Here is a 26,381-nt window from a genome sequence, read left to right as displayed (position 1 = left end):
GCAGCCATCGGCGGAACTGCTGCTTTTGCAGATATATAATCTTACCTTTTCACTTCATCTGAATAACTTGTTTCCGTACGTGAAGTCTTCTTATCATCTTTATCTACTTCATCTGTGACACACCTGTACTATAATTCTCCATGCAACAGAGGACATCATCAAAGATCCGGAAGACGTGAGTGAACAACTGGGAACCATCGTCGAACGTTTGATTCCTGCAAAAAGACACACCGGATTACTCCCTGAATTCCACCATCCTCATTTGCCATGAATATTTATTGCATGTGTTTGAAGTAATTCTTGAACTTATGATGATTTAGTAATCTTTGATACGATAAGTATTTGGATGACTAGTTTTCCTTACAGTGCATTAGTTTTGATGATACCACTCGATACAATGGTACCAAAAGACCCTTTTGCTTTTTTTTAATGGTTTTGAATAGATCTTTTGAATCGTTTATTGCAATAAAGAAGTTTATTGTTGTGATGAAAGCCTTTACTCGCAGTAACTAAATTTTATTTGATTTAAATACTCTTATACAAGCGTTCAATGCTCTAAAAAATAAATTGTTCTTTTCTATTTTTTTGGAAAGTTATAAATGAGAGCGGAATATGTTTTGTTTTATTTAATTGCTTCTGGAGATTTGATGGAGTCCGACAGCCCGTAAACCCGACCAAAATATCTGGATGCGGATCCTTTTGGTTCAAGATCCGATAAACTAATTGGATCGGATACGAATCCTGAATCCTGAACCTACGCGCGATAATCTTAATATTATCGGATGCGGATTCGGATTTAGCTCGTTTCAATCCGATAATATGTTACCGTCGCGGTGGCATATACTGAGATACCAACGACCGTTGACGGGAGATTGCGACAACGATCGAAAGCAGCCACCGCCACTCCGGTCGCGGTGCCGAACGCTAATCCCGACAACTCTTCCGTCAGTACTGCACTTCTCTCTCCTCTCTTTCCCCCTCTCTCCCCGGCAACAAAATTTGGGTATTTTCCACTTCTTTGAAGATTCTGATGGGCATTAGTTGTTTTAGTCGTGTTTTCGTTTCTATATGAAGAAAAATGAAATTTTCATGTTGATTTTATTGTTAATTTGATGCTGACTTATATCAATTTGATGCCTTGTTTGCCATCATGTTGCATTTCGATTTCGATTTCGATTTCGATTTCATATCACGGCATGGCACTTGGTTAGGGCATTTTGGGATCTCCCTCAAAGAGGGCTTTTTAGAGTTCATGTTTGGTGTAAATTTCAAGGGGTTTCGGCATAAATGTTTGTGAGGTTTAAGGTACTTTGAAAAAAAAAAAAAGTGAAAATGTATAAATTACGGCAAACATCAATCGATTGAGCTAAAACTTTGGGTTATAAGTTCTGAATCGCTTGGCCCGATGATATAATTATGAACCTTTAATCATTTAATGTAGTCAAGATCATCTTTTGGTGAAGTTTTGTTTACCAAGAGGATGCATGTTTTCTGTCCCAGTAGCTCTAAGGTTTTCTCTCGTTCTCTTTATTTCCATTTTGCATACAGTTTCGATGACAAAACTGATTGAACCCTTGAACCCATGGTGAACTAATTGAACCTTGATTCTTCCTTCATCTTGTTTTTTCAGATATCTTGGTAGATTTCCTTTTTGAATTATTAAATGGTTCAATTGTTTGATCAAGAAAAGTGCAAGAAACCAAGCTTATACTGCAGAGATTGGTTTTGCAGGTAAACAAAGACTTTAGTTTCCTGTACTGATGACAATTTACTTTTCTTATGGATCATTTTCGTTCATTGATGTATGCCATTCTATGTGAATCTTTGCTATTCTCTATTTTTGGACTTTCCTTCTGGATTTCTACTTCATATTCTGAAGCTTTGTTACTTTAATCGTTGAGCCCGTCAAATATGACCATCTTAAGGTGATGAATATCATCATTTTACTTTTGAGTGAAGCAAACATATTCAACAATGCTTGCCCTAGGAATATGGATATATTACCAATCAAAGTTTGAGATGCTCATCCTCACCCTCAAGTCAACCATGTTAATTGGACAGATTACCCTACTGTGTTGTGGGAGAGTTCCTGGATAATGCTTAAAAAAAAGCATCCGAATTTGTCTATCTGGTCTTGACTTTTTAAATTGGGAGTAAGCCTCGTAGAATCTGGAAGAGTCCATTTTGAGAAGGGAAGGTTGGAGTTTGGCGCTTGGAAATAAAAGCTCAGATTTATAGGGCAAATGAAGACAAAAATCCTCCGTCCATTAATCTAACCACTCGAGTCATATTTCGTTCCATTGATGCTTGGACTATATGCATTACGACAAAGGTTGGAACGTGGATATCTTTCTTGATTAATGTGTGTGAACTCAATTCAGGCATGATCAGGCATGATCGCCTATGGAGAGAGTAAAATGGGTTTCATCAGGGAAATGCAGAAACTTCACTTTCATTCTGGTTATGTGTTTGTACATAGGTGTATTCATAACCTCATATCATAATATTTGTTCATTATATTTTTTATGTTGTGGTAAGAGTCCCGACGACTTTGGTAAGAAACACCTGAATGAACTAAAGTTTCATTTTACTTGATTGCAGATTAAAGAAAAATGGGAATAATTAGGAGCAGTTTCTCGTTTTTGCTAGGAGTCGGCTGTGGTGTTTACATTGCTCAGAACTACGAGGTTCCAAACATAAAGAAGCTTGTGAGTACATGGATGTTGAAGACGAAGGACATCGAAGAGACTTATCGAAAGCCCAAGAAAGATGAAGACTAGAAGCATTCACCTATGGAAAATTACACTTGAGAAAAAAGATCAGTAATACACAGCAAAAACCGCCCTGATGCCATACAGTGGCACAAACAAATAAATCTTGGGATCACATTTGTAACCCCTGAGATCTTGGCAAGTAGTCGTTACACTGCATTCTCAGTTTTTGTCTATATTCATAATTGAAGTGTTTTCGCCAATTGCCTTTTGTTAATGTGAAGTTTTGAAATAGAATTATCTTTTTTGGTACAATTCTGCATACTGAGTGGACTGTTATATATCTGATATGATTCGGTACAATTAGAACATTAACTTATCGGCACGCGGACCATCCTAACCAGATGGTGTACTTCCGAAATCGGATTTACTGTCTGTGTTATTATAAATAAAAGTAAAAAATAGTGGTAATAAATAAGTCTAATTAATAAATAAAAAATCCTAAAATAAGTCTGGAATTATTACATTGTAGAGAGTAAAATGTTACACAACCCATTACAAAGCCACGAAATGCAATCAGAGTAAGATTCGTCAAAAATTAATTAGAACATCATTCGATGTATTTGTATGAAAATAATAATAATAATAAAGGAATATAATTATTCCAATGCAAGGAAACCTAACAAGTTGAGGTAACATGGTAAATCTCTCTATTATTCTGAAAGAAACACTTCATAGAGTACAAATGGCAAAAAAAATATATTCCAATAGAATGAATAGGTTTAAAATACAATTATAATTTTCTTTCATAAATATTACAATAGAAAGTATACAAGACATTTTTTGTGTAAACTCAGATTCGTACAACTTCATATTATCACACAAATGTCTCTCATGTATATTCGAAAAAAAATTCAAGTATATATTGTAAGCATAAAACTATCATTATCTTAAAAAAATTTAAAATCAAAATTAAAATTAAATAATAATAGATCAAGATCAAGCTTATATACCTTTATGTCATAATCAATGAAATATCTCTGTCGGATCTAATAACATACCATAGTCAATAAGTAGCAAGCATCGATCCTTAAAAACTAGATTAATTTTTTCCTCTCTTTTTAACATCCACGAGATCATAATAAGTAATGGAGTAAAGACTAACAGATCTACAATATCTATCCATATATATAGTCCCTAAATGATCATGTCTATATATATATATCGATTAAACATAGGTTATGTATGGTGCGAAATTAGTAGCGAGATCATGATCGGCAGATGAGTCAAAATTGGGGCCAGAAAGCGAACAACACTTTGGATCCGATCATAAATTATCCTCTTATATTTCATATTGAATTTGCTAGTTTCGACTCTTACACATGAATTGAAGTTCCTCAAATAGTTCTCTTTTAATCTTTATCCCACAAATTCATGACAGAAACTGATCAACTTTCATTCATGACTTTAGTAGAAACTTTGACTGAATTATATATATATATATATATATATATATATATATATATATATATATATATATATATATAATAGAATTTTCTATCCCGCCTTATCAAAAAATTATAGGATTTTGATTTTTCAAATATACCAACTATCTTTCCAAATGATACTTGGGAGTTTTCTTTTAAGTAAGCAATTCGATTAACTTTATACGTTGCGAGAAATATTATATTAAAAATCTAGAAATCTTATGATTTCAATCAAGATTTTTTTTAAAGTATTGTTAGTTAGTTCAACTTCACCTTCTAATCAACTTTTGTTGATGCTTTTAATTGAGATAAGGGGAGTTAATTGGCAAAGTCTAAAATTTTGTGTTTGCAATCGTAATAGGATCTATATTAATCGATAAAAATATCTATGATCAACATATTATTATTATTTATTATTATATATTTTTAAAATAATTATTATATCACATTCACATGTGAACTTAAATCAAACCGAGACATACATATCACTTGTGCAATAATACACTATGACAATAACATAGGTCATTATTATACGATCGATAAATGCATGTAATTATTATTTTTTATGCATGCTTATACAAAATGCACAAATCTTTCTATTAAAGTAAGTTGATAGAGTCCATGCCCACTTAATATCATCTCTCTTATGTGTTTTATGTCCACAAACATGATTGGTGGTATGTGTACTAATTGAGGTATTAAACATAACATAGGGAGGCCATGGCCTCGCGTGGGCCCCCACAATTTTATGGGAGGCTGACGTTGGATGTCGAGTCAAAGTTGAAGCCCGTTAAGGGAATATAGGTCTCATGATAAAATATCATTTTAATTTCTTTCCATGAAATCTACGAATATGTTGGACTCTTAAGCCTAAATCGAATTAGGCTTCGTATTTACGTAAAATTATGTTACATCGCATAGACAAAAAGTATATGTAAAGATTTATTATTTGATTTATTTTTCATATTAATCAGTTTTTTTATTTATATTTTCTTGAAATAATCATCCTCTTCTCAAGTATGACGAGTGTTACCGACTTAAAATTTTTTTACTTATACTCAATAATTGTGTTATTTCTATGACACAAGCTTAATTGATGTGGATTTGGTAATGAAGTGAGAGAGAGAGAAAGAGAGAGAGAGAGAGAGAGAGATTTAACATAGAATGTCATTCAACATGAGTCAAAAATAAGAAATCTTTTTGTATGACAAAAAAGTTGAAGGAATTAGGTGAATTAAAATGAAATAACTGTACACATAGATTTCAAAAAATAATAATATATAAATGTTTTCATAAATATTGTATAAAAAAGAGTACTATATATATATATATATATATATATTCAAACTTAAGACTTATCAACCACACAATAATATACTAACCGATATATATCAATGCATACAATCCTCTATTTTCTAGATAATAAAAAAATATAATAAAAAATGACTTACATAGATATGCCCTAAAAATGTGTGATTGTCTTCTCTGATAGGATATTATCTACAAATGATAGCACCTCTAAACTTCATCAATCCATCATCACTCATAATATCATATTATATTTTCTATTGTATCTTTTTATAATTGGACATTAATTCTTACATATAGGAGCGAATAATGTGATGTATTTCCATTAGTGTGTTACACTCAATTTTTCATACATGCAATGACAAAATCATAGTAACCATTTAGTCCTCATCATAATATATATGGCAAGAATCATGTTATATATTTCCCATGACTTGTATAATTTGGCTTTGACCAAATGAATGAATGTATCATATCTTACTTATGGATTAAAAAAGAATCATATCTTCTTTCTGGTTTTATTAAAATTATATTTTTCTTTCATCTTTCTTCATGGAAAAAAAAATATATCTTTCCATAATTTACCCTTAGTCGATTCAAAGTATTCTTATATGGTTGGAAATCAATTAGTATAGAATCATACATACATATATACATACATATAAAGATATTTAAACTTATTATTGGAAATCAATCGATTGATAATTATGAATACATGAATGCATGTATACATTAGCACGAGCATTAAAATAAAGTCACATTAAAATCAAAGTCATGATAAAAATCCTAATCATTCATATCACCGAATAAATCTTTCTATTTATCTACTAAACTTAAGACTTAATATCAGGACACAGTTTCATGAAACATTCGAGCTAACGAGTCTATTCGGATGAGATTATTATTTGGTCTCAGCGATGTGAGACTATTTTCTAGAGGTGTATCCACTCTTACTGTTCCACGAATGCTACTTAACAATCACTTGAATCTTCACATCAATTTTCATTCATAAATCTAATAGAAACATATTATCCACAATTATGCATTCAAGCATGCATTATACTAGTTAACAATTACATGTACATTAACATACGGATTAATTTTAATCTAGTTAACAATTATGTACACAAGCATGCATGTGGAGATAGATACATGTACATCAACATTAAGAAAGATTCATATACGATCAATTTATACAATGTAATGCCTCTTTATACAGAGAAATTTAATTCATGAGTTAGATTCTAGTAATCTGTTTCACGGATTCCTTAAACAACAATTCCACTAATACATAAATATTTTTGAATATTTCAGTTATAATATAGTGTTATCTTTCATTCATGAATATAATTGTTTGTCGCTCTAACTAATTAAAAATATTCCTTTTTAGATCGCTTGTTACAATGCAACTGCGATAAACAACATAAAACGTCAATCTATCTTAGTATCCTAAAATCTTACATAGTGTAAGATTGGATGAAGCTCCTCGATAATAGGATGTGCTACACCATACTTCGTTCGACAAAAAGAAGATCTAATTTGAATTGTTTTTAGATTTTATCATTGAGTACTACAATGTCACATAAATAAGATAAAACTAACTAGATTTATGACATGAGATATTAGGTTTAGGTTTGGATCAAATATATTTGAATAAAAAAATATATAAATCAAATACAATCTTTATGCTTTCACTTCTCTCATAAATATAATTGATTCTCTCACATAAAGTGTATATATTAACCAAATGTTCCCCTCAATAAAAACAAAAAACACCCAAATAAGACATCATAAGTGGGAGTGATGCCCTCCTCATACATAAGTCATAAATGACAAATCTAACAAGGAATCGTCTTCCTCTAAACCATCAATTGGATCTCATCATCCTCTGACACTCACTCTATTTGTATTATAAGTCTGCCGACTTTCAAACAATTAAAAATGAAAGCCTTTATGTGCATACGACACACATCACCTACTTCGGTTATAAACTACATGCCACGTGGATCCGATCACGAGACGACACGTCACCTAACATTTTCTGATCGCGTCGGGCCACGGTGGCCCTCGGAAGTTTCCCGAAAGTTCCAGCCTTTGAACTTTCTCACCCACAAAATACACGAGTGGGTCCCACGCCGCCCGCGCCATTGACCCAATCGCGAGCGGGTGAGGGAAACAAAGGGTTCGGTAAGTGGTCGCACGTCAGTCGGGAATTAATGCTGTAATGGCGTTATAAGAACGGTGTGGGTCCCAAGGGCCTATCTCGCCTCGCCAAGCCGTTGCTTTTCCCGAGGGCCGATCGCTTGCTTTGAGGGATCGCTGTTCCCGTCGTAGTGAGACAGCGCTACGGGAGCGAAGAACTTCCGACCCAAGACGTCTGCTTCGGATCGCAAGCCCGTTTTGATTTCCCTCCCATTTTCGATTTGTTCTTCATGACTGGGATTGCTTGATCGGTAACTGGGCCTCATGTCGGTGAAAGATTAGGGATTTCTTTCTTCCTTCTGGCGGGGAGATTGTTGCTAGGGTTTCTGGATTTGGGATTTTAGATCGGTCGGTTGATTACCGGAAGCGTGGGTTCGAGGGATCTGTAGAAAAGATTGGTTTCTAGTTTAGGGATTTCTGGTCGGAACGTGGTGGGGATGGGGAAAGGAGGGCAGGATGAGCGGAAGAAGGGTGGATTGGATCCCCCGACCACGAGTTTTCCGGCCTGGGCAAGGACCGTCCAGGAGTGCGAGGCTGAGTTCAAGGTTTCGGCAGAGTACGGGCTCCGATCCGATGAGGTGCTGAAGCGACGGGAGATTTATGGGTTGAACGAACTCGAGAAGCACTCTGGGCCGTCGATCTGGCAGTTGGTTCTCGAGCAGTTCAACGACACGCTGGTCCGGATCCTCCTTGTGGCTGCCGTCGTCTCCTTTGTGCTCGCTTGGTACGATGGGGATGAAGGTGGCGAGATGGGGATCACTGCCTTTGTTGAGCCGTTGGTGATCTTCCTTATTCTGATAGTGAATGCGATCGTTGGCGTTTGGCAAGAGAACAATGCCGAGAAGGCACTTGAGGCCCTGAAAGAAATCCAGTCTGAGCATGCTGCCGTTAGAAGGGATGGGAATTTGATTCCGAATCTGCCTGCTAAGGATCTTTTGCCGGGTGACATTGTGGAGCTCAAGGTTGGAGATAAGGTCCCGGCAGATATGAGGGTTTTATACCTGATTAGCTCCACTGTGAGAGTAGAGCAAGCATCTCTTACCGGAGAGAATGCTGCTGTGAATAAAACCAACCACCATGTTGAGCATGAAGACATAGATATCCAAGGGAAGGAATGCATGGTTTTTGCCGGTACCACTGTTGTGAATGGCAGCTGTGTCTGCTTGGTCACACAGACGGGCATGAACACTGAAATTGGTAAGATTCATTCGCAGATCCATGAAGCTTCACAGAACGAGGATGATACACCATTGAAAAAGAAGCTGAATGAATTTGGAGAGGTCCTTACGGCTATAATTGGAGTAATTTGTGCTTTGGTTTGGCTTATCAATGTGAAGTACTTCTTTACCTGGGAGTATGTCAATGGCTGGCCAAGCAATTTCAAGTTCTCTTTTGAAAAGTGCACTTATTACTTTGAGATTGCTGTGGCCTTGGCTGTTGCAGCAATCCCAGAAGGGCTGCCTGCGGTGATCACTACTTGCTTGGCACTGGGTACACGGAAGATGGCACAAAAGAATGCCCTGGTCAGGAAGCTTCCAAGTGTTGAGACTTTGGGTTGCACAACTGTGATATGCTCTGATAAGACTGGGACATTGACCACAAACCAGATGTCTGTTGTAAGGCTTGTTGCAATGGGGCGCTGGATGGATACACTTAGAAGCTACAAAGTGGATGGTACCACATACGATCCTCATGATGGGAAGATCTATGATTGGCCAGCCACTAGCATGGATGTGAATCTTCAAATGATTGCTAAGATTGCAGCTGTCTGTAACGATGCAAGTATCACTCAGTCAGGACATCATTTTGTTACCAGTGGTATGCCGACAGAGGCAGCTTTGAAGGTAAGAATACATATGGTCGCTTCCTGCCAAAGTTCATTCCTATTAGTAATTTTTAACTCAATATCAATTATCTAGTTCTTCTTAAAAATAATGTAAAGTTTTTGTAGCCAAGTTTCATGGATTCCTTTCGACTGTAAATAGGGGGATCTAGCTAGAATATAGGGCGATAGGCCCCCACTGACTTCTATTCGTTCCCCAACAAGTGGATCTTAAGGTTCGAAAGGAAGACTTGGGTGCAAGGAGAAAGGAAATAAAGACCAGAACGGAACTCTGCCTCTTCTTCTCTAGGTTCCGTTTCCGTTTCCGTTCCTAGCGAGCTAACATCAAACAATTCCCTTCCAAACTATCCTACTGCTATTCGCTTGCCAATCACCTCCAAACTCAAAACAAAGAAAGCCCAGTTGGGATGGCAAAAGAAGGATTCCCATTCCCCTGCCTGGCAAGAGACTGCATGTAAAGATCTAACAATCGAAGGAAGCGCTTACTTCACGTAGTAAAGCCTCCAACTCGATGAAGTACACTCTCAGCGAGAAAGAATGAAAGTGGAACTGCCAACTCAAACCGACGGTAAAGGAACTCGCACTATTGATACGTGTCAAAATACTTACATACTTACACTTTTGGGAGGAGCGGAAATCCAATTCTGGAAAAGGGACTGCACCAATCCGAACTCACAAGGTAAGGCGGGTCACCTATTCCCTCAGCTGGCACAACAGCAAAGATATGGCCCACAGCTCGCTAGAAACTTCTTCTAAATAAAAGGGCTTTACTTAAGAGTGCAATTATATGATATGGGCTTAGCCTTAGGAGCTTACCTTAGTGCTTCCAATGAATCAAAAAGATTATGATCAGAATTACGACTGGCAATCGACTTTCTTTATCATATAATATGAGAAAGCACTTTCGTTAACTGTATTGTTTATTCGCTTGTGACTTAATAGAATTGAAGGAAGAGGGGGGAGTGCCAACTTGAAGGGATATCTACCCTTTTTACGGTATGTTGAAAGTCAAAAGTCAACTATAGACATTTTTTTAAGTCACAGTAAGAAGGTATCTGTTTAAGTTCATCTATATCTGTTTCATAAGTTCAGATATATCTGTTTAAGTGAATCTATTCTCCTCTCCTCTCTTTGGGGTTATGTTATCCTGAGCCCCCCCACCACTGCAGTCTTAGTGTGATTCCGTCTAGCACTAGCAAAAGAGAGTGGCATTCCCCTTGGTTTCACCCGGCCGATAGAAGGTTAGATTAGGAAGTGGAATTATGCTCTAGGCGAAATACAAAGAAGGATCTTCTTTCTTTCTTTTCCAGCCCTGATTCGGCCTTAGCTTAGTTACTAAGGAAGCGGATCTCTATCTACAGGGATTCTAGGCTTACCGGTATTGGAAAGTCGCTTCTTTCAAACTTAGCCTAGCCTATTTGGTTCTTGGGTTTTTTTTGTTCCTGATGACTGCCCTAATACGTTCTTTCGTTCATTGACATCACAAGGCTTGTTTTGAAGTGCTTAGGATTTTTAATTTAAAAATGAGAAGTTGAGTCCTTGCCTAGGTGAAATACACTATGCACCTTTTTAATTAAGTAATTAATGACAGAGGTAAGTTTAGAGTATCATAGCATGAGTAATTTTCAGCAGTTATACTAGACAACATACTATAAAATAATTATCTGTTCTATTTTGCTCTTGCTACGAAACTATTAGTTAGTAGATAAGCTGTGTGTATCTCTATTTGAGTCGTATGTATTCAGATGTGACTTGAGAGGTATGCATGTAATTTGGTTTTTTTGATTTGATATTTACTTGACCTATCTTTGTTGATGAATGGTGAATATATATCAATCAGGTTTTGGTTGAGAAAATGGGACTTCCTGGAGGATATGATCCTTCTTCATTGGACTCGGCTGAAATATTAAGTATGTTTGAAGCCTTAAGTGCAGTTTATAATTCAATGATGTAGTTCAGATTTTTTTGCATGCATGCATGGCAGTCTATTTATTAATTGACATCTTTTTATAATTGGAGGGTGCTGTAAATGGTGGAATGGAATTGCCCAGAGGGTTGCAACTCTCGAGTTCAATCGCACTCGAAAATCAATGGGAGTTATTGTGAAATCAAAATCAGGAACCAATTCTTTACTTGTGAAGGTATTTCTCATTTTCTATCCATCTAGATAAAGATTATTTGGAATCATTCTCTGAATGTAACTGATGGACAAATAACCATTTGTGTTTCTTGGCATCCATGTTGAGCATGTTGGTGCATCTTATTCATTGAGAAAATTTGGTACCAAATATATAGATAATGTACTGCTTTTAAGCTCCTGGCATCTGGCATATCTATATTGTGCTAGTATAGTATGAAGTCACAATGGCCCATGTAGCTTATGCATCCATTGTCCTAGGAGAATATCCATGATATACGGACTGTGAAAACACTTGATGTTGGTTTTATCTGCTGATGAGGTTCTATTTTTGGTGTATGTTAAAAGGGATTTTTCTTTCTCTTTTACACTGTTATCTCTTTCTATTTCTTAGTCTGTTGTGGATGTATAATTCGTTCCTACTTTGTTTCTCCTAGACATATTAATTATTCTGCATGCTTTGCAGCTATTAAGTATTTGGAAGCTCATACGATACTTTATCATTTGAACTTCTCTGCAGTATCATCTGGCTGGAAAATCTTTACTATAATAAATAATCAAAGTTACATTGTGGCAGGGTGCGGTGGAGAATTTGTTGGAAAGAAGTACCTACATTCAGCTGCTTGATGGTTCTGTAGTGTTGTTAGATGACAATTCAAAAAATCTGATTATGAATGCTCTGCGTGAAATGTCAACAAATGCATTGCGCTGTTTGGGATTTGCCTATAAGGATGATCTAGCCGAATTTTCAGCATATGATGGAGGAGACCATCCAGCTCATAAACTTCTTCTTGATCCATCAAATTACGCATCCATTGAGACTGGTCTCATATTTGTTGGATTAGTAGGGCTGAGGGTGAGATATCTTGTTTGAATGAGTCATTCACTGAGTCTTTTCCTTTATGTGCTCTCCAGCCTTTGTCTGTATTCTGATTTTTGGAATCATTCTAGGATCCTCCACGAAAAGAGGTTTACAGAGCAATTGAAGATTGTAGAGCAGCTGGCATCCGTGTAATGGTCATAACAGGAGATAACAAGGAAACAGCAGAAGCAATTTGTCGCGATATAGGCGTATTTTCACCTGATGAAGATATACATTTGAAGAGCCTCACAGGCAAAGAGTTTATGTCATCCAATGATAAGAAGGCAATTCTGAGGCAAAACGGTGCTCTTCTGTTCTCTAGAGCAGAACCAGGGCATAAACAAGAAATTGTGAGATTGTTGAAGGAAGATGGCGAGGTTGTTGCAATGACAGGGGATGGAGTAAATGATGCTCCTGCTCTGAAAATGGCAGATATTGGTATAGCGATGGGCATTGCTGGGACAGAGGTCTGTTCTATCCTGCTTCTTATTTGTTCTTTTATTCGTTTTGTTCTTTGTAATTGTGTATTGTGGTATACAAGTAAGAATTTTCCCATGAGGTATGGTGAAATCATCATATCAACAATGATTAGCAAAATAGTGTTCGTTAAGCTATGTCTTTCCTTAATATCTGTTTCTATGATTTGTTAGCATTGACCTTCCTAATTAGGGTTATTCCAATTCATGGAGAAAGGCCTCCCAAGGTGACTAATGAGAAATAATCTACTTAATTGCTAAAAGGTAGCAAGTATTTTACAAAAGTGAAATAAGATGCCTTAAGCATGTCTTGAAATGCTTACTCACAGGCTTTTGTCTTCTGTGCCTAATTACTTTTGAACTAAATCTAGGAAAAGTGAAATAGAATCACTCTTATTTATTCTCAGTGGCTCTTCCTAAATATTTCACAGCCTTTAGCTTATTTCTTTGCTCAGGCATAATTTGTAATTTCTTTTATGGTGGAACAATTTTCAGTTCTTATCGAGAAGGGAACTGGGATACTTTGTTTACAGAAATCAATATGAATCTTTTGGGGTGAACTGTTCTATAAATGTCATTAAAGATTTCAAATATATGTTTCTAAAGAAATAACTTATGTTTTTTAGTTAGTGGAAGGTCATATGTCACACTTAAGCTTCTTGTCTGTTATAGCCGAGTGACCTGTGTAGGGATTTCAAACCTCGGTTTGGCATAGCACCTTAATTGATGGCCTTGACTTTCTAGCAAAAGCTTGTAGTGCAGGCTTCATTTGCACATTCCCAATTGTTCTGGCCAAAGTATTTAAATCTCAGTGCAATAACATTTTAGGTAACTAATCATTGCTATACCAGATGATCTACTGATCTGTACTGCTTGATATCAACAGAAAAATAATTAAAAAACAATTCAATACTGATCGGTTTTGATCTATATAGTCCAGTACCAGTTCTTCTTAAGAAAGGTAATTACTGGGCAGTATGTACCACTTCAACCAGTATTTGGTTCCATGATGTGTAGGGTTTGGACTATTTCTTTTAGTAGCATTCCTTCTCCTTTAGGCATGACCTAAGTTTGTAAGCAACACAATTTGAAGTTTCAGCCATAGCCGGTGGCCAGATTGAAATGTTTTAATAATCTTGACATTTCAGCAAATCTGGAATTTTTTTACTACTTTGCTTACAACATTGTTAAAAAAATAAAGAAAATAATGAAAAGGGAAATCAATGGAAAGAAAAACTAATTATTTTTCCTTCTGGTTATTGAAAATAATGTTTGATGCAATTTTATGATAACATGAATTTAAAATTGAACAATTGCATGAAGCTATTAAAAAACTAAATTTTAATTAGTTTAGAGCAATTGAAGTTCATTAAGCCATAAGAAAATAATTGAAGTCCCATAGACTTCTATTTGCTTTATCCGCTTAAAAATAATTGTTTGTGTTTCTGCTGACTGAAATACATGATCCTGATCTGAGATGCTTGATGACTACTGCTGGATGGTTATACTTCTTCCTTTTTCTCTATGCTGTTAGCCATCTGAATACTTGTACGGTCTTATGATTTTGGTGATGGTGAGTGTTGTTTAATGAGTTAAAAGGCAAGGGCCCGTCTGCCATATTAGTTCCCTGCATCAGCTGTCTTTTAGTATCCTTGAGTATTTCTTCTTCCAGGTTGCTAAGGAAGCCTCAGATATGGTGTTAGCAGATGACAATTTCAGCACGATAGTGGCAGCTGTTGGTGAAGGAAGATCAATTTACAACAATATGAAAGCGTTTATAAGGTCTTAACTCTTTCCTTCTGTTCACTCATTCAAGCCATCTATCTGAGGCTATTTATCAGATGTATAATTATATCTTTTTGATCATAGGTCTTGATGTTTTATGTACCTTGCAAAATTTCTTTGATGATCTTATGTACACGTCTCTTTACTAATTGCAGATACATGATCTCCTCAAATATTGGTGAAGTTGCTTCCATTTTTCTAACAGCAGCTTTAGGCATTCCTGAGGGATTGATACCAGTTCAACTTTTGTGGGTCAATCTTGTTACTGATGGCCCTCCTGCAACTGCTCTTGGATTCAACCCACCTGATAAAGATATTATGAAGAAACCACCTCGAAGAAGTGATGATTCACTAATTACTGCATGGATTTTATTTCGTTATATGGTGAGTCATTCTTTTTTATTGTGATTTATATTATTAATGAGTTTGCAATGAACATGAATGGACTCTATCAATACATCATGGATTTTGCTGTTATTTGATGCCTAAGCCAGATCCTAATTCTGATTTCCTCTGAGGATGAACCTCTGCCTCCTGCTTTGACTTGACTTTGATTCAGTTTCTACCTTGCTTGACGATGGCTTGATTTTAATCTCCTGCTTCTGTTACATACCATAAACTATGATTATTTATACACCCGTATTTCTTATCAATATTAGTGTTGTCCAACCTATATGTGAAGATGGCCACTAAAGTAAGGGGGTGGAGATTTAGAAAATCTTGAACTTTGGGAGAGGGGATAAAGCTTTCGGATAATAATGTTTTTGCAGCCAATCCACCATAGACTTCAGTTTTGCCTATAGATTGTACTTTCATAACTTTTATCTTCCAATTGACTGACTAGGAGTCATTTAATGGAAATTAGAGACATGAATAGGAGCTGAGGTGTTGTTGCATGCATTACTAGTTGCACCTTCTACCGAAAATTTATATGCTCATAAATACGGTACCTGCTTCATTCATGGCAGCTGACTCTTATAATTCCTTGTATAGGTGATCGGGCTATATGTGGGGATTGCCACTGTAGGTATCTTCATCATATGGTACACTCATGGTTCCTTTATGGGCATTGACTTGAGTGGTGATGGCCATACTCTTGTAACCTATGCTCAGCTTTCTAACTGGGGAGAATGCTCCTCATGGGATGGCTTCAAGGTCACTCCATTCACTGCTGGTTCACGTCGCTTCACCTTTGACACTAATCCCTGCGACTATTTCCAGACTGGTAAGGTGAAGGCAATGACCCTCTCGCTCTCCGTCTTGGTGGCCATTGAAATGTTCAATTCCCTTAATGCATTATCGGAAGATGGGAGCCTCCTGAGCATGCCTCCCTGGGTTAACCCGTGGCTTCTCTTGGCCATGTCAGTCTCATTTGGATTGCACTTCTTGATACTATATGTCCCGTTCCTGGCCCAAGTGTTTGGAATAGTGCCTCTCAGTTTCAACGAATGGCTCCTGGTGTTCGCGGTTGCACTTCCGGTGATCCTCATCGACGAGGTTCTCAAGTTTGTAGGGCGCTGCACAAGTTCTTCAGGTGCCAGGAGACGATCTGCATCCGCAAAACACAAGGATGAGTAGATGCTAACAGATTTGGAGATGCATTTCGACAATTTTGCGTCACCTCGGAAGGTAAAGGTTGTTCTGGTCCCTCATTCAGTTTGAGAATTAGGCAACCGGGATCTGTTCAGAAACCGACCTGGCAATGAACTTATATTGGATTTGGAGATTCTCGATTTTTAAGAAACATTTTTTTGTCATGCTGGATTACACAGATCCATTTCATTGGTAATACTTATGATGTTAATGTTATTACAAGGGGAAATGTGATAAGACCCTAAAGTCTTAACGTAGGCTCTGATACCAAATGATAAGACCCTAAAGTCTTATCGTCGAAGAAAGGGGAGAAATGAGATGATAATGATCACTTCGAGGGGATCGGTCTCCTAGGGTTGTCCAAAGACATAATAGTATTTTTCATATATTACTGAAAAGAAGCAGTTACATCTCTATTTATAAAGTTTCACCCAGAGTCCATCAGGACTTGAACTCTAATAATAAATAAATATTAAATAAATCTCTACTTGACTCTAACTGAACCAAATCGACTTAATAAATAAATGGACTAAACAGACTCAATAAACATTATTCAAAAGCTCAGAAAAAGGGTCCTAACAGTTCCTCCCTCTTCAAATCAGCCTTGTCCTCAAGGTTGAGCAGCATCAATCTCGGGGAGCTTGTCTTTTAGCACTTCAGTCATAGGCTATCTGTAACGCATCATAACTCGTTGATCAAGTAAGTATGATCTCCACTTTTTAATAGTGTAAGTAACAAGTCGGTCTTTCAATGTAGCAATTGTTGCATGAAACTTCTGGCCCTGTATAATCAATTTTATCTTTAAACCTTTGCTATCACAAGTGAAAATCCGTCAATCAACGATCTTTACTTCGAATCTGTCATAGTCTTCAATGTGGTGGGCCAATCGGTCAACAATCTCACTGTCCATAAAATTATTAGTGCTATCAGTATCAATCAAAACTATAACAGGCTGATGTTCCAGAGTTTCGCCAACTTCCATAGTTTGCGGGTTAGAGTAGTCGGTTAATGCATGCCTTGTATATATGGTAGGTCCAACATCTTCATTAGAATTTATACCTTCATGATCGAAGTCCACATTCTTAGCTTTCGGTTCCTCTCCAATTGGTTCAATCATCAAAAATTGCCCTTGTTTACATCGGTGCTCCATACTCCATTTTTCATCATAATACAAACCCCTTGCTGATCTTTCCTTGCTAATTTTTTTCTCATGTAGATTTGTAAATGAGATCGCAACTATCATAGTACGGGGTTGACGAGCCTTAACTTCACATCGGATCTCTGGAATAAGTCATTCAATAAATGTATCCAGAAGTTGTCGGTTCGACCAATCTCTAGCTTGATTTGATAATCTTTCAAACCTACTCTGATATTCTAACACTGTAAAAGTTTGATGAATTTTGGCGAGCTGGCAATCAATATTCTTATATTCGGATGGGCCAAAGCGAACAAGAAGCCCTCTTTTGAACTGCTCCCACGAAGGAACTCCGTGAAAAGTTTCATACCAATCGTACCACTGGAGTGCATCTCCCTCGAGTTGGATTGAGGCCACTTCTACCTTGGATTCTTCTGAGGTTCTGTGAAAACGAAAAACATTTTCTACCTTAGAGATCCAATTGGTCGGATCTCCATCTTTCCATCTCGAAAATTTCATCTTCATGTGTGAGTAATTTGTGTCATAAGGCTCCCCAGTAAGTCCTTTTTAAAATCATTAAGTACTTCTTATAACCGGTTCTCAATTCTAATTTCCAATGCTTCCATTTGTGCTTTCACTGAGTTATCGGTGGCCATTGCGTATGACTGCAAATCTGTAATCTCAACTCCTGTTTTTGGTGTCGGTCAAGGGCATCAATACTGTCGATGCGAAGTTGCCGAGGAGGCGGACGCCAATGACAGTGCTGCAGTCGCTGCGTTGGAGGAAGAGTAGCTACCCTGTTTCTATCGCTGCGTGTGGTGAGAGCACCGGGGTTGGAAGGCGATTGCGTTGATGTGACTGTAGCTGTTGCGACCCAAGGGGCGATCGCCGAGCAACGGGGTTGAGGCTGCGGTGATGGCAACCTGTGGTTGTGGCAGAATATGCTAAGCAAGGGGGAGGCAGCGTTGATGCGACCGAGGTTGAGAAGAGGAATCGATGTTGCGTGCGCTGTTGGGGTTGAGGCAAGGCAGCGTACTTGCTGTTGTTGCTGCGTTCGCTGTTGGAGGGCGACTGCTGCAGAACGAGGGGTTGGTCGTTGGCCGGGAGCGACGACGGTGGTTACAATCGACAGCTACGGCAGTAGAGGGTGCCACTGTTTTTGTTGCTGCGTGGTGGTTCTGTTTTTGTCGCACCACCGAAGGAGTTGGCCGGAAGGATCACGAGCGGTTGAGGAGAAGGCTGCGGTGGCTGGAAGCACCGGTGGTCACTGGCCGGAGCGCAGCGTTGGCGGTGGAGAAAAAGGCAGCGAGCATCGTCACTGGCCGGGAAGTTACGATGCTGGAGATGGGAAACGGGGTGCTCTGTTTCTATCGCACCACAGCCGGAGCCGCTGGCGATGCTGGAAACGGCGGCGTGGCGGTGATCGTGCGGTCGAGAAGCAGCGGTAGCGGTGGAGAAGGAGGAGTCGGCGGTGTCACGGTTGGGAACAAGGGCAACCGGTGAGTTGCCCTGTTTCTGGCACTACGGATGCAGAGCAAGGAGGATCGGCTGCTGGAAGGCGTGCGGCGGTCGTCGCACGGTGGCCCGCAGCGGTGATGGGTCGGCTGGTCGGCAACGGTGCTGGAGGGAAGAGGAGTGCTGGTGGAGGCGTGGCTGCGATCGACGAGGGGCTGCGGCAACAGAGGAACTCTGTTTCTGCAACCGTTGCAACGAGGGGCTGCGGCTGCGACCCAAGGGGGGGACACGGCTAGGGTTGCCGTAGAGAGGCAGCGATGGTGGCGCGACTGGGAGCAGCGTCACCAACGATCGCCGAGGAGAAGAGTCGAGCGGCTGCGGTGCGACGCAAAGGGAGGCGGGCGACGGCAGTAGGGCTGGGATGGACGCTGGCAGCGTCGTCTCCTGGCCGGGGAACAGCGGCGGTGGTGGTCGACGGCCGGGAAGCGGGGCGATGGTGGGCGCTGGCCGGAGAGCAACAGCGGCGGGTGGGCTGGCCGGAAGCAGGGGACGCAGGGGTGGCTGCGGCTTCTTCTTCCTCTCGTGTTTCTTCTTTTCTTTTTCCTTCGTTTTTTTTTTTTTTTTTTTTTTGTGCGAGATGAGGCAGCAAGAAGGTTGAGCGGTGGTCGAAGGTCGCTGGCCGGGGAAACAGCGACAACGGTGAAGAAAGAGTTGCCTTGTAGTGGTGGTGCGGAAGAAGGGAAGCAAGGTTGCGGCGGGTTTCGCCAAGGATCGTTGCTCTGATACCAAATGATAAGACCCCAAGTCTTATCGTAGGCTCTGATACCAAATGATAAGACCCTAAAGTCTTATCGTCGAAGAAAGGGGAGAAATGGGATGATAATGATCACTTCGAGGGGATCGACCTCCTTAATCGCTTCGAGGGGATCGACCTCCTTGATCGCTTCGAGGGGATCGACCGGCCCTCCTTGATCACTTCGAGGGGATCGACCCTCCTTGATTACTTCGAGGGGATCGACCTCCTAGGGTTGTCTAAAGACAGAATAGTATTTTTCATAGATTACTAAAAAGAAGCAGTTACATCCTTATTTATAGAGTTCCACCCAAAGTCCATCAGGACTTGAACTCTAATAATAAATAAATATTAGATAAACTTTTACTTGACTCTAACTGAATTAAATCGACTCAATAAACAAATGGATTAAACAGACACAATAAACATTATTCAAAATTCAGAAAAAAATCCTATCGTAGAACTGTAAATCGTCGCATGTGCAACGTGACAATCAATAATTTTTATCTAGTTTTTGTTTCTATAGGGGAGAGAATGTTGTTCGTACTTCTCTGCAGTTCTTTTGTTATCTTCAGCTTCAATATTTGGATCTTGGGCCCATTCACTCTCTTCTGGTACATACGTCAGCGCCATGTCAGCAACGGCCGAACAGTCAATTATTCTTGCTGTTGATGTTATTTTAATTACCATCAAGATTATTATGAGGAACACGGGCTTATCCATGACATCCGCACGCACAATGCACGTGCTGCGTCGGGTCACTCGTCATGGTCCTCTCCCCCTCTTCTTCACCTCAACACTTCAGCTGGGTCGGCCTCGCTCTCACCGTACCCGGTGGACTGGAGGCATAATTCTCCGCCTGCGGAGCGCTTCAGCCGTCCGATCCCGCGATGAAGCAGCTCCACAAGCAGACCAGCCACCAGATCCCCACCCACGCCGCCAAGCCTGCCAAGCCCCCCTCCCGGTCTGCCGCCTCCGCTTCCGCCCCCACGTCCTTCCTCCGCGCCGCAGCCTGGTACCTCCTCCGCGAGCAGCGCCTCGTATTCGTCATCGCCGGCGCCGTCATCGCTTCCACCTTCTTCCTGCTTCATCCCTACCACTCCTCCTTTCCCCTTCTCCACACCTCCGATCGCTTCTTGCACGAAGGGTTCCTCCCCGGCGTACGCCACCCCTCTTTCTCCTCCCCCTCCTCCTCCGGCGGCAGCGTTGCCGTAGGTGGCGGTGGGCGGAGGGTGCCTGTGGGGCTGAAGAAGCCGGCGAAGCGGATCGTTGTGACCGGAGGCGCCGGATTCGTCGGGAGCCATCTGGTGGACAAGCTGCTTTCCAGGGGGGATAACGTGATCGTGATCGATAACTTCTTCACCGGGAGGAAGGAAAACGTGGTGCATCACTTTGGAAACCCCAGCTTCGAGCTGATCCGCCACGATGTCGTCGAGCCGATCTTGTTGGAGGTGGATGAGATCTACCATCTCGCTTGCCCGGCGTCGCCAGTGCACTACAAGTATAACCCAATCAAGACCATTATATCCTTCTGAGTTTGCTGATGGTTTCCATTTTGTACATTTTATTCAGGATTCATACTTTGATTTGAGGAATTGATGCCTTTGACCTGAGATGGATTTGGAAGAAAAATTCGTTTCTGCTCTAAATTATGTCGTAGTAATTGCTTTGGAAAAGAAACTATTTCCATAGATGATTTAGCCTCAAAGTGCAATTTTCTTTTTCAGTTGATGTGCATGAATTTATAGCTTGTTACTGTATCTTTTGTAAGTTCTTGTGTGATAATCTACTAATTCAAGTGTTTGTTGTTGATTTTTGTTTTTGTGCACTGCAAAGATAGGAATGACACATCTTGCTAATCTTATGCAACTTCTCAGCAATTTGTTATCCCTTTGTATTGCTGAATGTTTGATTGGATTCTTTTGGTATTGCAAATGATAGGCTTCTTGATGTAGCAGCAAAGATAATGTTTTATTCTGATAGAACTGATTCAAATTCTTAACATTTGAGTACAAGACAAATGTGATGGGAACACTAAACATGTTGGGTTTAGCAAAGAGAATTGGAGCTCGATTCCTATTGACAAGTACCAGTGAGGTGTATGGTGACCCACTTGAGCACCCACAGAAGGAGACCTATTGGGGCCATGTCAATCCTATAGGTGGGCAAACTTCTTTTCGATCTCATTCATGCTTCTTTGAAGAAAACTATGAACCCTACTGACACACTCGTTCTATTATTGCACACATCAGAAAGAGTGTTAAGCATTTCCATTTTGTTTGTATGTGTGTATGTTAATATACCCTCGAATACCTAAACACATCTTAATGTTAATGTTTATCCTCAGGTGTTAGGAGTTGTTATGATGAAGGAAAGAGAACAGCAGAAACTTTGACCATGGACTACCATCGTGGTGCTGAAGTTGAGGTGACTTTATGCAGTTACACTCGAAATAAAATCTTTTTCCCTTTGAATTGTTAGTTGCATGGTGAAGTAGTGGTGCACAAATGTGACAATGGCTAAATATGTGGTGCCACTAAAGAACCCATAGTGATTCAACTTCATGTTTGTTAGGTTTCTGATGTCTTACGCTAACACACTTGCATAATGATACCAATAATTTTGGCACATGTTTTTCACTAATTAAACATGATCTAGTTGAAGTAGATCTTGAAATCATTTAACCAGGCAATATATCAGCATTAAGTTTAGATGTCTTTTTCCTTCTTAAACATGAAACAAAATTTGTGTTCATTTGGGTGCATATACATGTAAGACTTCTTGATTTAGGGCTTTATATATAATATTTCTCATCATTAATGAGGTGTATAATTCCATAATATTTTTGCTGTTGTGTATTTTTATAGTTTAATTTGATCAAAGTTTTGGATATTTGTACCAACAGAAAATCTTCTCCCAACTGCATTTTGCATCATATGTCTTGGGAAAGAAGAAAAGTTCATAATTTGAAAACATAAATTAAAATATCATGAGCAAATGAAAGTGATTAAAGCAATGTTGTTCATTGTAAAATTTGAATGATGCAGTGCACTTGATACCATAGACTCGAGCCTAATGATCCTAGTTCACCTTGATTTATTACATGCAAATAGATTCAAGCCTGACGGAGACACTTGGTAAATGCACCCTTTCTAATCATGGGTTAACAAACACTGTATGCACTGTTGGCATGTGCCATGCTAAAATGCAAATGAAGAAAAAAATTTGACCAGCCAAGGCTTGGCTTGGTGTGACTTGGGCCTGGAAAACACTTGCGACTTGAAAAGTAAAAACAAGGGATTCCTTGCTAAGGATTGTGATCATTAGATTGTCTTCTGCCAAGATAGTGTCACTGTGTCAGCACCGATAGCTGCATACTGGCTCATAAAAGAAACAAGAGATTTCATTTACCGTGTCGTTAGTGTATCTTTAGACTGAACCAACCCAAGAAAAAACTTTGCCGGGATAAAGAATTTAATGGTTCCATACTATTTTATTGCACTTATTATCTTTCTCATCCTTGAGAAAATGCTTGGGAACAATCTGGCTTAATATTTGAAAGTCATATATTGCCCTCATGCAGATACTTTTCTCGGTAGCTCAATAGTTGCCAGATTTCTCCAAGTAGAAAACTTGTTTATGAAATTGATATGTGGGATGCATTTTCAGGTCCGTATTGCACGAATATTTAACACATATGGACCTCGCATGTGCCTAGATGATGGCCGGGTTGTCAGCAACTTTGTTGCACAGGTATCTCTTCCTTCATGTGCAATATCTTTTCTTTTGTCATGTACATTCATGATCAGTTGCCATGAAGTATGAGTATAAGGATGTTATGATCATAGGAATTAAACTTTGCAGGCACTTCGTAAGGAACCTATGACGGTTTATGGCGATGGAAAGCAAACTCGAAGTTTTCAATTTGTTTCAGACTTGGTATGGAATCATGCTATAGTACTTTTTGTGTTCAAATGTAGATTTGATCTACGTGATTCCTCTTGTGGTTTTACGAATTGTTGCCTTAATTCCCTATCTCTTTTGATATAAACCTATTTTTTTATTAGTCTGACCTTTTCTCCCTGAAATTTTGATGGTTGGCATGAATGACGGATTTGAAATGCTTCTCATCCTTGAGATATTTAAGTTTCTGAAGTCACGGATAATTGTTAAGATCCTGGTAACCTGAGATCAACATGGAGCTTGCTATCTGAGAATTCCAACTTAGGAACCATCCAGATATATTCCATCTATGGTTCTCATGGTAAATATATTAAGTTTATTCAGGGAAGGGGTTCATTTATATTGAGTTGAACAAATAGGAATTCCCACCATGTGGAAGTGACACCAAGAGTGAGATTTTTAATGGCTTAGGACTCTTCTCCATAGTTGTTGTGTTTGATGGCTATCATTCTCCTTAAAGATTCTTGTCAAGCCTTTTCTCCCAGAGTTTAAATATGTCGACATGAGAGTTTCACCATTGGCTTAAATTTGCCATTATTATCAATTTTACTTTGGGTTGATTGCACGCGAAGCACTATTATGGTATTTGTATACCTGAAATGTGTTCACTATATACTGCAAGTCCACAACATCATAAGATTATGTAGATATGGATAACAACTTAATTTATTATTAGCATAGGATCATTTATGTATACTGGCTTAGTTCATAAGACAAATGCCCAGCAGACATGGTCAGCTGGAGTTTACAGTACATGTAAAATTTTACTTTTTACAACTGTTCAGCTATCACAATTATAGGGCAAACGATAGTCATATTCTTAGACTTATCCTACGGTGTGTTGTTGCATGTCTATATGTAGAAGTTACTTCATCATGAGGTACTGGCCCTATAAACACTCCTAATATTTAGGTGTCCAATTCAAACATAAGATGCTGCAGAACCAGCGACATTAGTTTACAATAACTTTCTTGATGCTTTCTTTAGGTAGGTGCCTGGCATTTCTTTATTAGTTTCCACAATGTGCATGCTCTAAAATTAGCCTACTATGACTTCATTTGCTGACAGATGCTTATATCTTTTCAAAGAGTCATTGTTTGATGAAAAATATGGCTTCTCGTTGTTTTTGTTTTTGCTGGTGTTCTCTATTGTTCTTGCTCGTTATAAGAAGGATTCCAAAAGGAGGAAAAGGGAAGAAAATTTTGATATTATTTTAATCAAGCACTGATATAGATCTCTATTAGGGCTTCTACAAAATACACTTCTTGATTATTATAAAAATGGCAAGAAATAAAGGTTGAAAAAGATCATGACAGAATATGAATAGGAGGTAATAGTCTTGACCTTTGGGAATTTAGGAGGTCTTTGCCTATCAATGTTTGCTCGGCCTACAAACTTCTGCACTTTTTTTTTTGTACCATACCGCACTTTCTTCCTGTTCTCACTTGCAGTTTCCTAAGTCAGAATTTGATTGAGATATCACTAAGAAGAACGATCCTTTTCTCAGATCATTTATTCTCACGCATTAGATTCGTGCTGGCAGAGTTACGAACATAAACTCTTTTTAACAATCTCGACATATGAACTTGCTAGGTTGATGGGTTAATAGCACTAATGCAGAGTGAGCACATTGGACCTTTCAACTTGGGTAATCCAGGGGAATTCACCATGCTGGAGCTAGCTGAGGTATCATCACAAAACTTAAAGACATAAAATTCCACTAATCCGTTCCACCCATCTTCATGTTGTAGTAACAGGAATTCCAACATCTTTGCAGATTGTGAAAGAGGTTGTTGATCCTTCTGCAACCATAGAATTCAAGCCCAATACTGCAGATGATCCTCACATGAGAAAACCTGATATATCCAAGGCAAAAGAACTGCTGAACTGGGAGCCGAAGATTAAATTGCGACAAGGGCTACCCCTAATGGTGACCGACTTCCAAAAGCGTATCCTAAGTGACGGAAAATGACCTGTCATGAATGCCAAGTTAAGAGTCTGTACCATACAACACACCATCAGCTTGATCAATCGGTATCTCCGTTGTTGTAATTTATGCATCAGCTTGATCGTTTGGTATCTATGTTGTTGTAATTTCCACAAATTCCAACAGTCAACGGTTGCTTCATTATGTATTCCATGTGAGATAGGTTTGACCACTCAGAACTTAAAAGAAAGGAAACTTACTGTATTTATGCTGTCTTATCAAGTGAAGGAAACTTTATTGGACTCATCATGGCTGGCTTATTTCAAGTCAAGCATTCCATTAGCTTGGTCTCTGGCAGATTTGTCTTGACCACACTAGATTTCCTTTTAGTGACTTGACCGGAGTTTATTCTTCCCGATGTGTGTCAAGATCTTATTGGTCAACTTTGTCCAAGATGCACTCTTTGACCACCATTTTTGACTGTTGAAATGCCTGAAAAGAACTTCTTCCACTTCCCCTTATGATTATTACTAATTTATTGCTGTTGTCGTGGTTACCTCAACCATTATCAGTTTCCTTTTTCATGCAAAGTTAACTCATAAGTTATCTTTAGTATGTCGATTTTTATACTTTTAAAAGTTATATTATAATTTTTATATTTACGAAAATAAAAATATTTAATTATATTTATCTCAGATATTTTC

The 26,381-nt window shown here is 38.8% G+C and overlaps 3 protein-coding genes across 20 annotated transcripts in view; all 3 read left to right on the top strand.

Annotated features, from left to right (window-relative positions):
- LOC103978622 (uncharacterized) overlaps positions 1–3,026 on the top strand; it is an 8,161-nt gene extending 5,135 nt beyond the window's left edge. Inside the window, exons 8-11 of one of the 17 annotated variants that reach the window (XM_065142530.1) lie at positions 1–75; positions 150–944; positions 1,631–1,731; positions 2,602–3,026. The exon at positions 1–75 is cut by the window's left edge and continues 42 nt beyond it. In XM_065142530.1, coding sequence (XP_064998602.1) covers positions 1–39 — 39 coding nt within the window. In that variant the 3' untranslated portion in view covers positions 40–75; positions 150–944; positions 1,631–1,731; positions 2,602–3,026. Of the gene's footprint in view, positions 1,004–1,630; positions 1,732–2,601 lie in introns of all 17 variants that reach the window. The other 16 variants (XM_065142528.1, XM_065142531.1, XM_065142529.1 and 13 more) reach the window with 16 other exon arrangements.
- A 4,744-nt stretch (positions 3,027–7,770) lies between these two features.
- On the top strand, positions 7,771–16,568 carry LOC135634139 (calcium-transporting ATPase 1, endoplasmic reticulum-type-like). Its single transcript, XM_065144389.1, has 8 exons — positions 7,771–9,552; positions 11,392–11,461; positions 11,571–11,692; positions 12,266–12,544; positions 12,640–13,017; positions 14,699–14,808; positions 14,967–15,195; positions 15,805–16,568. The coding sequence occupies exons 1-8, from the start codon at positions 8,146–8,148 to the stop codon at positions 16,387–16,389; spliced, it is 3,180 nt and encodes a 1,059-aa protein (XP_065000461.1). The 5' UTR covers positions 7,771–8,145; the 3' UTR covers positions 16,390–16,568.
- Positions 16,569–20,559: 3,991 nt separating this feature from the next.
- On the top strand, positions 20,560–25,983 carry LOC103978588 (UDP-glucuronic acid decarboxylase 1-like). Of its 2 annotated transcripts, none has more exons than XM_065144391.1 (7): positions 20,560–21,315; positions 21,806–21,948; positions 22,135–22,214; positions 23,457–23,540; positions 23,652–23,726; positions 25,344–25,436; positions 25,528–25,983. In XM_065144391.1, exons 1-7 carry the CDS (start codon positions 20,678–20,680, stop codon positions 25,720–25,722), a joined length of 1,308 nt encoding a protein of 435 aa, XP_065000463.1. In that variant the 5' UTR covers positions 20,560–20,677; the 3' UTR covers positions 25,723–25,983. The 2 variants fall into 2 exon arrangements, with proteins under 2 accessions (XP_065000463.1, XP_065000462.1); XM_065144390.1 differs by having other exon boundaries at positions 20,561–21,311; positions 21,802–21,948.
- Positions 25,984–26,381: the final 398 nt, after the last annotated feature.

Source organism: Musa acuminata, chromosome BXJ3-3, assembly GCF_036884655.1.
Source record: "Musa acuminata AAA Group cultivar baxijiao chromosome BXJ3-3, Cavendish_Baxijiao_AAA, whole genome shotgun sequence".
NCBI classification, from domain to species: domain Eukaryota; kingdom Viridiplantae; phylum Streptophyta; class Magnoliopsida; order Zingiberales; family Musaceae; genus Musa; species Musa acuminata.
This window is presented reverse-complemented; position numbering and strand designations above follow the sequence as displayed.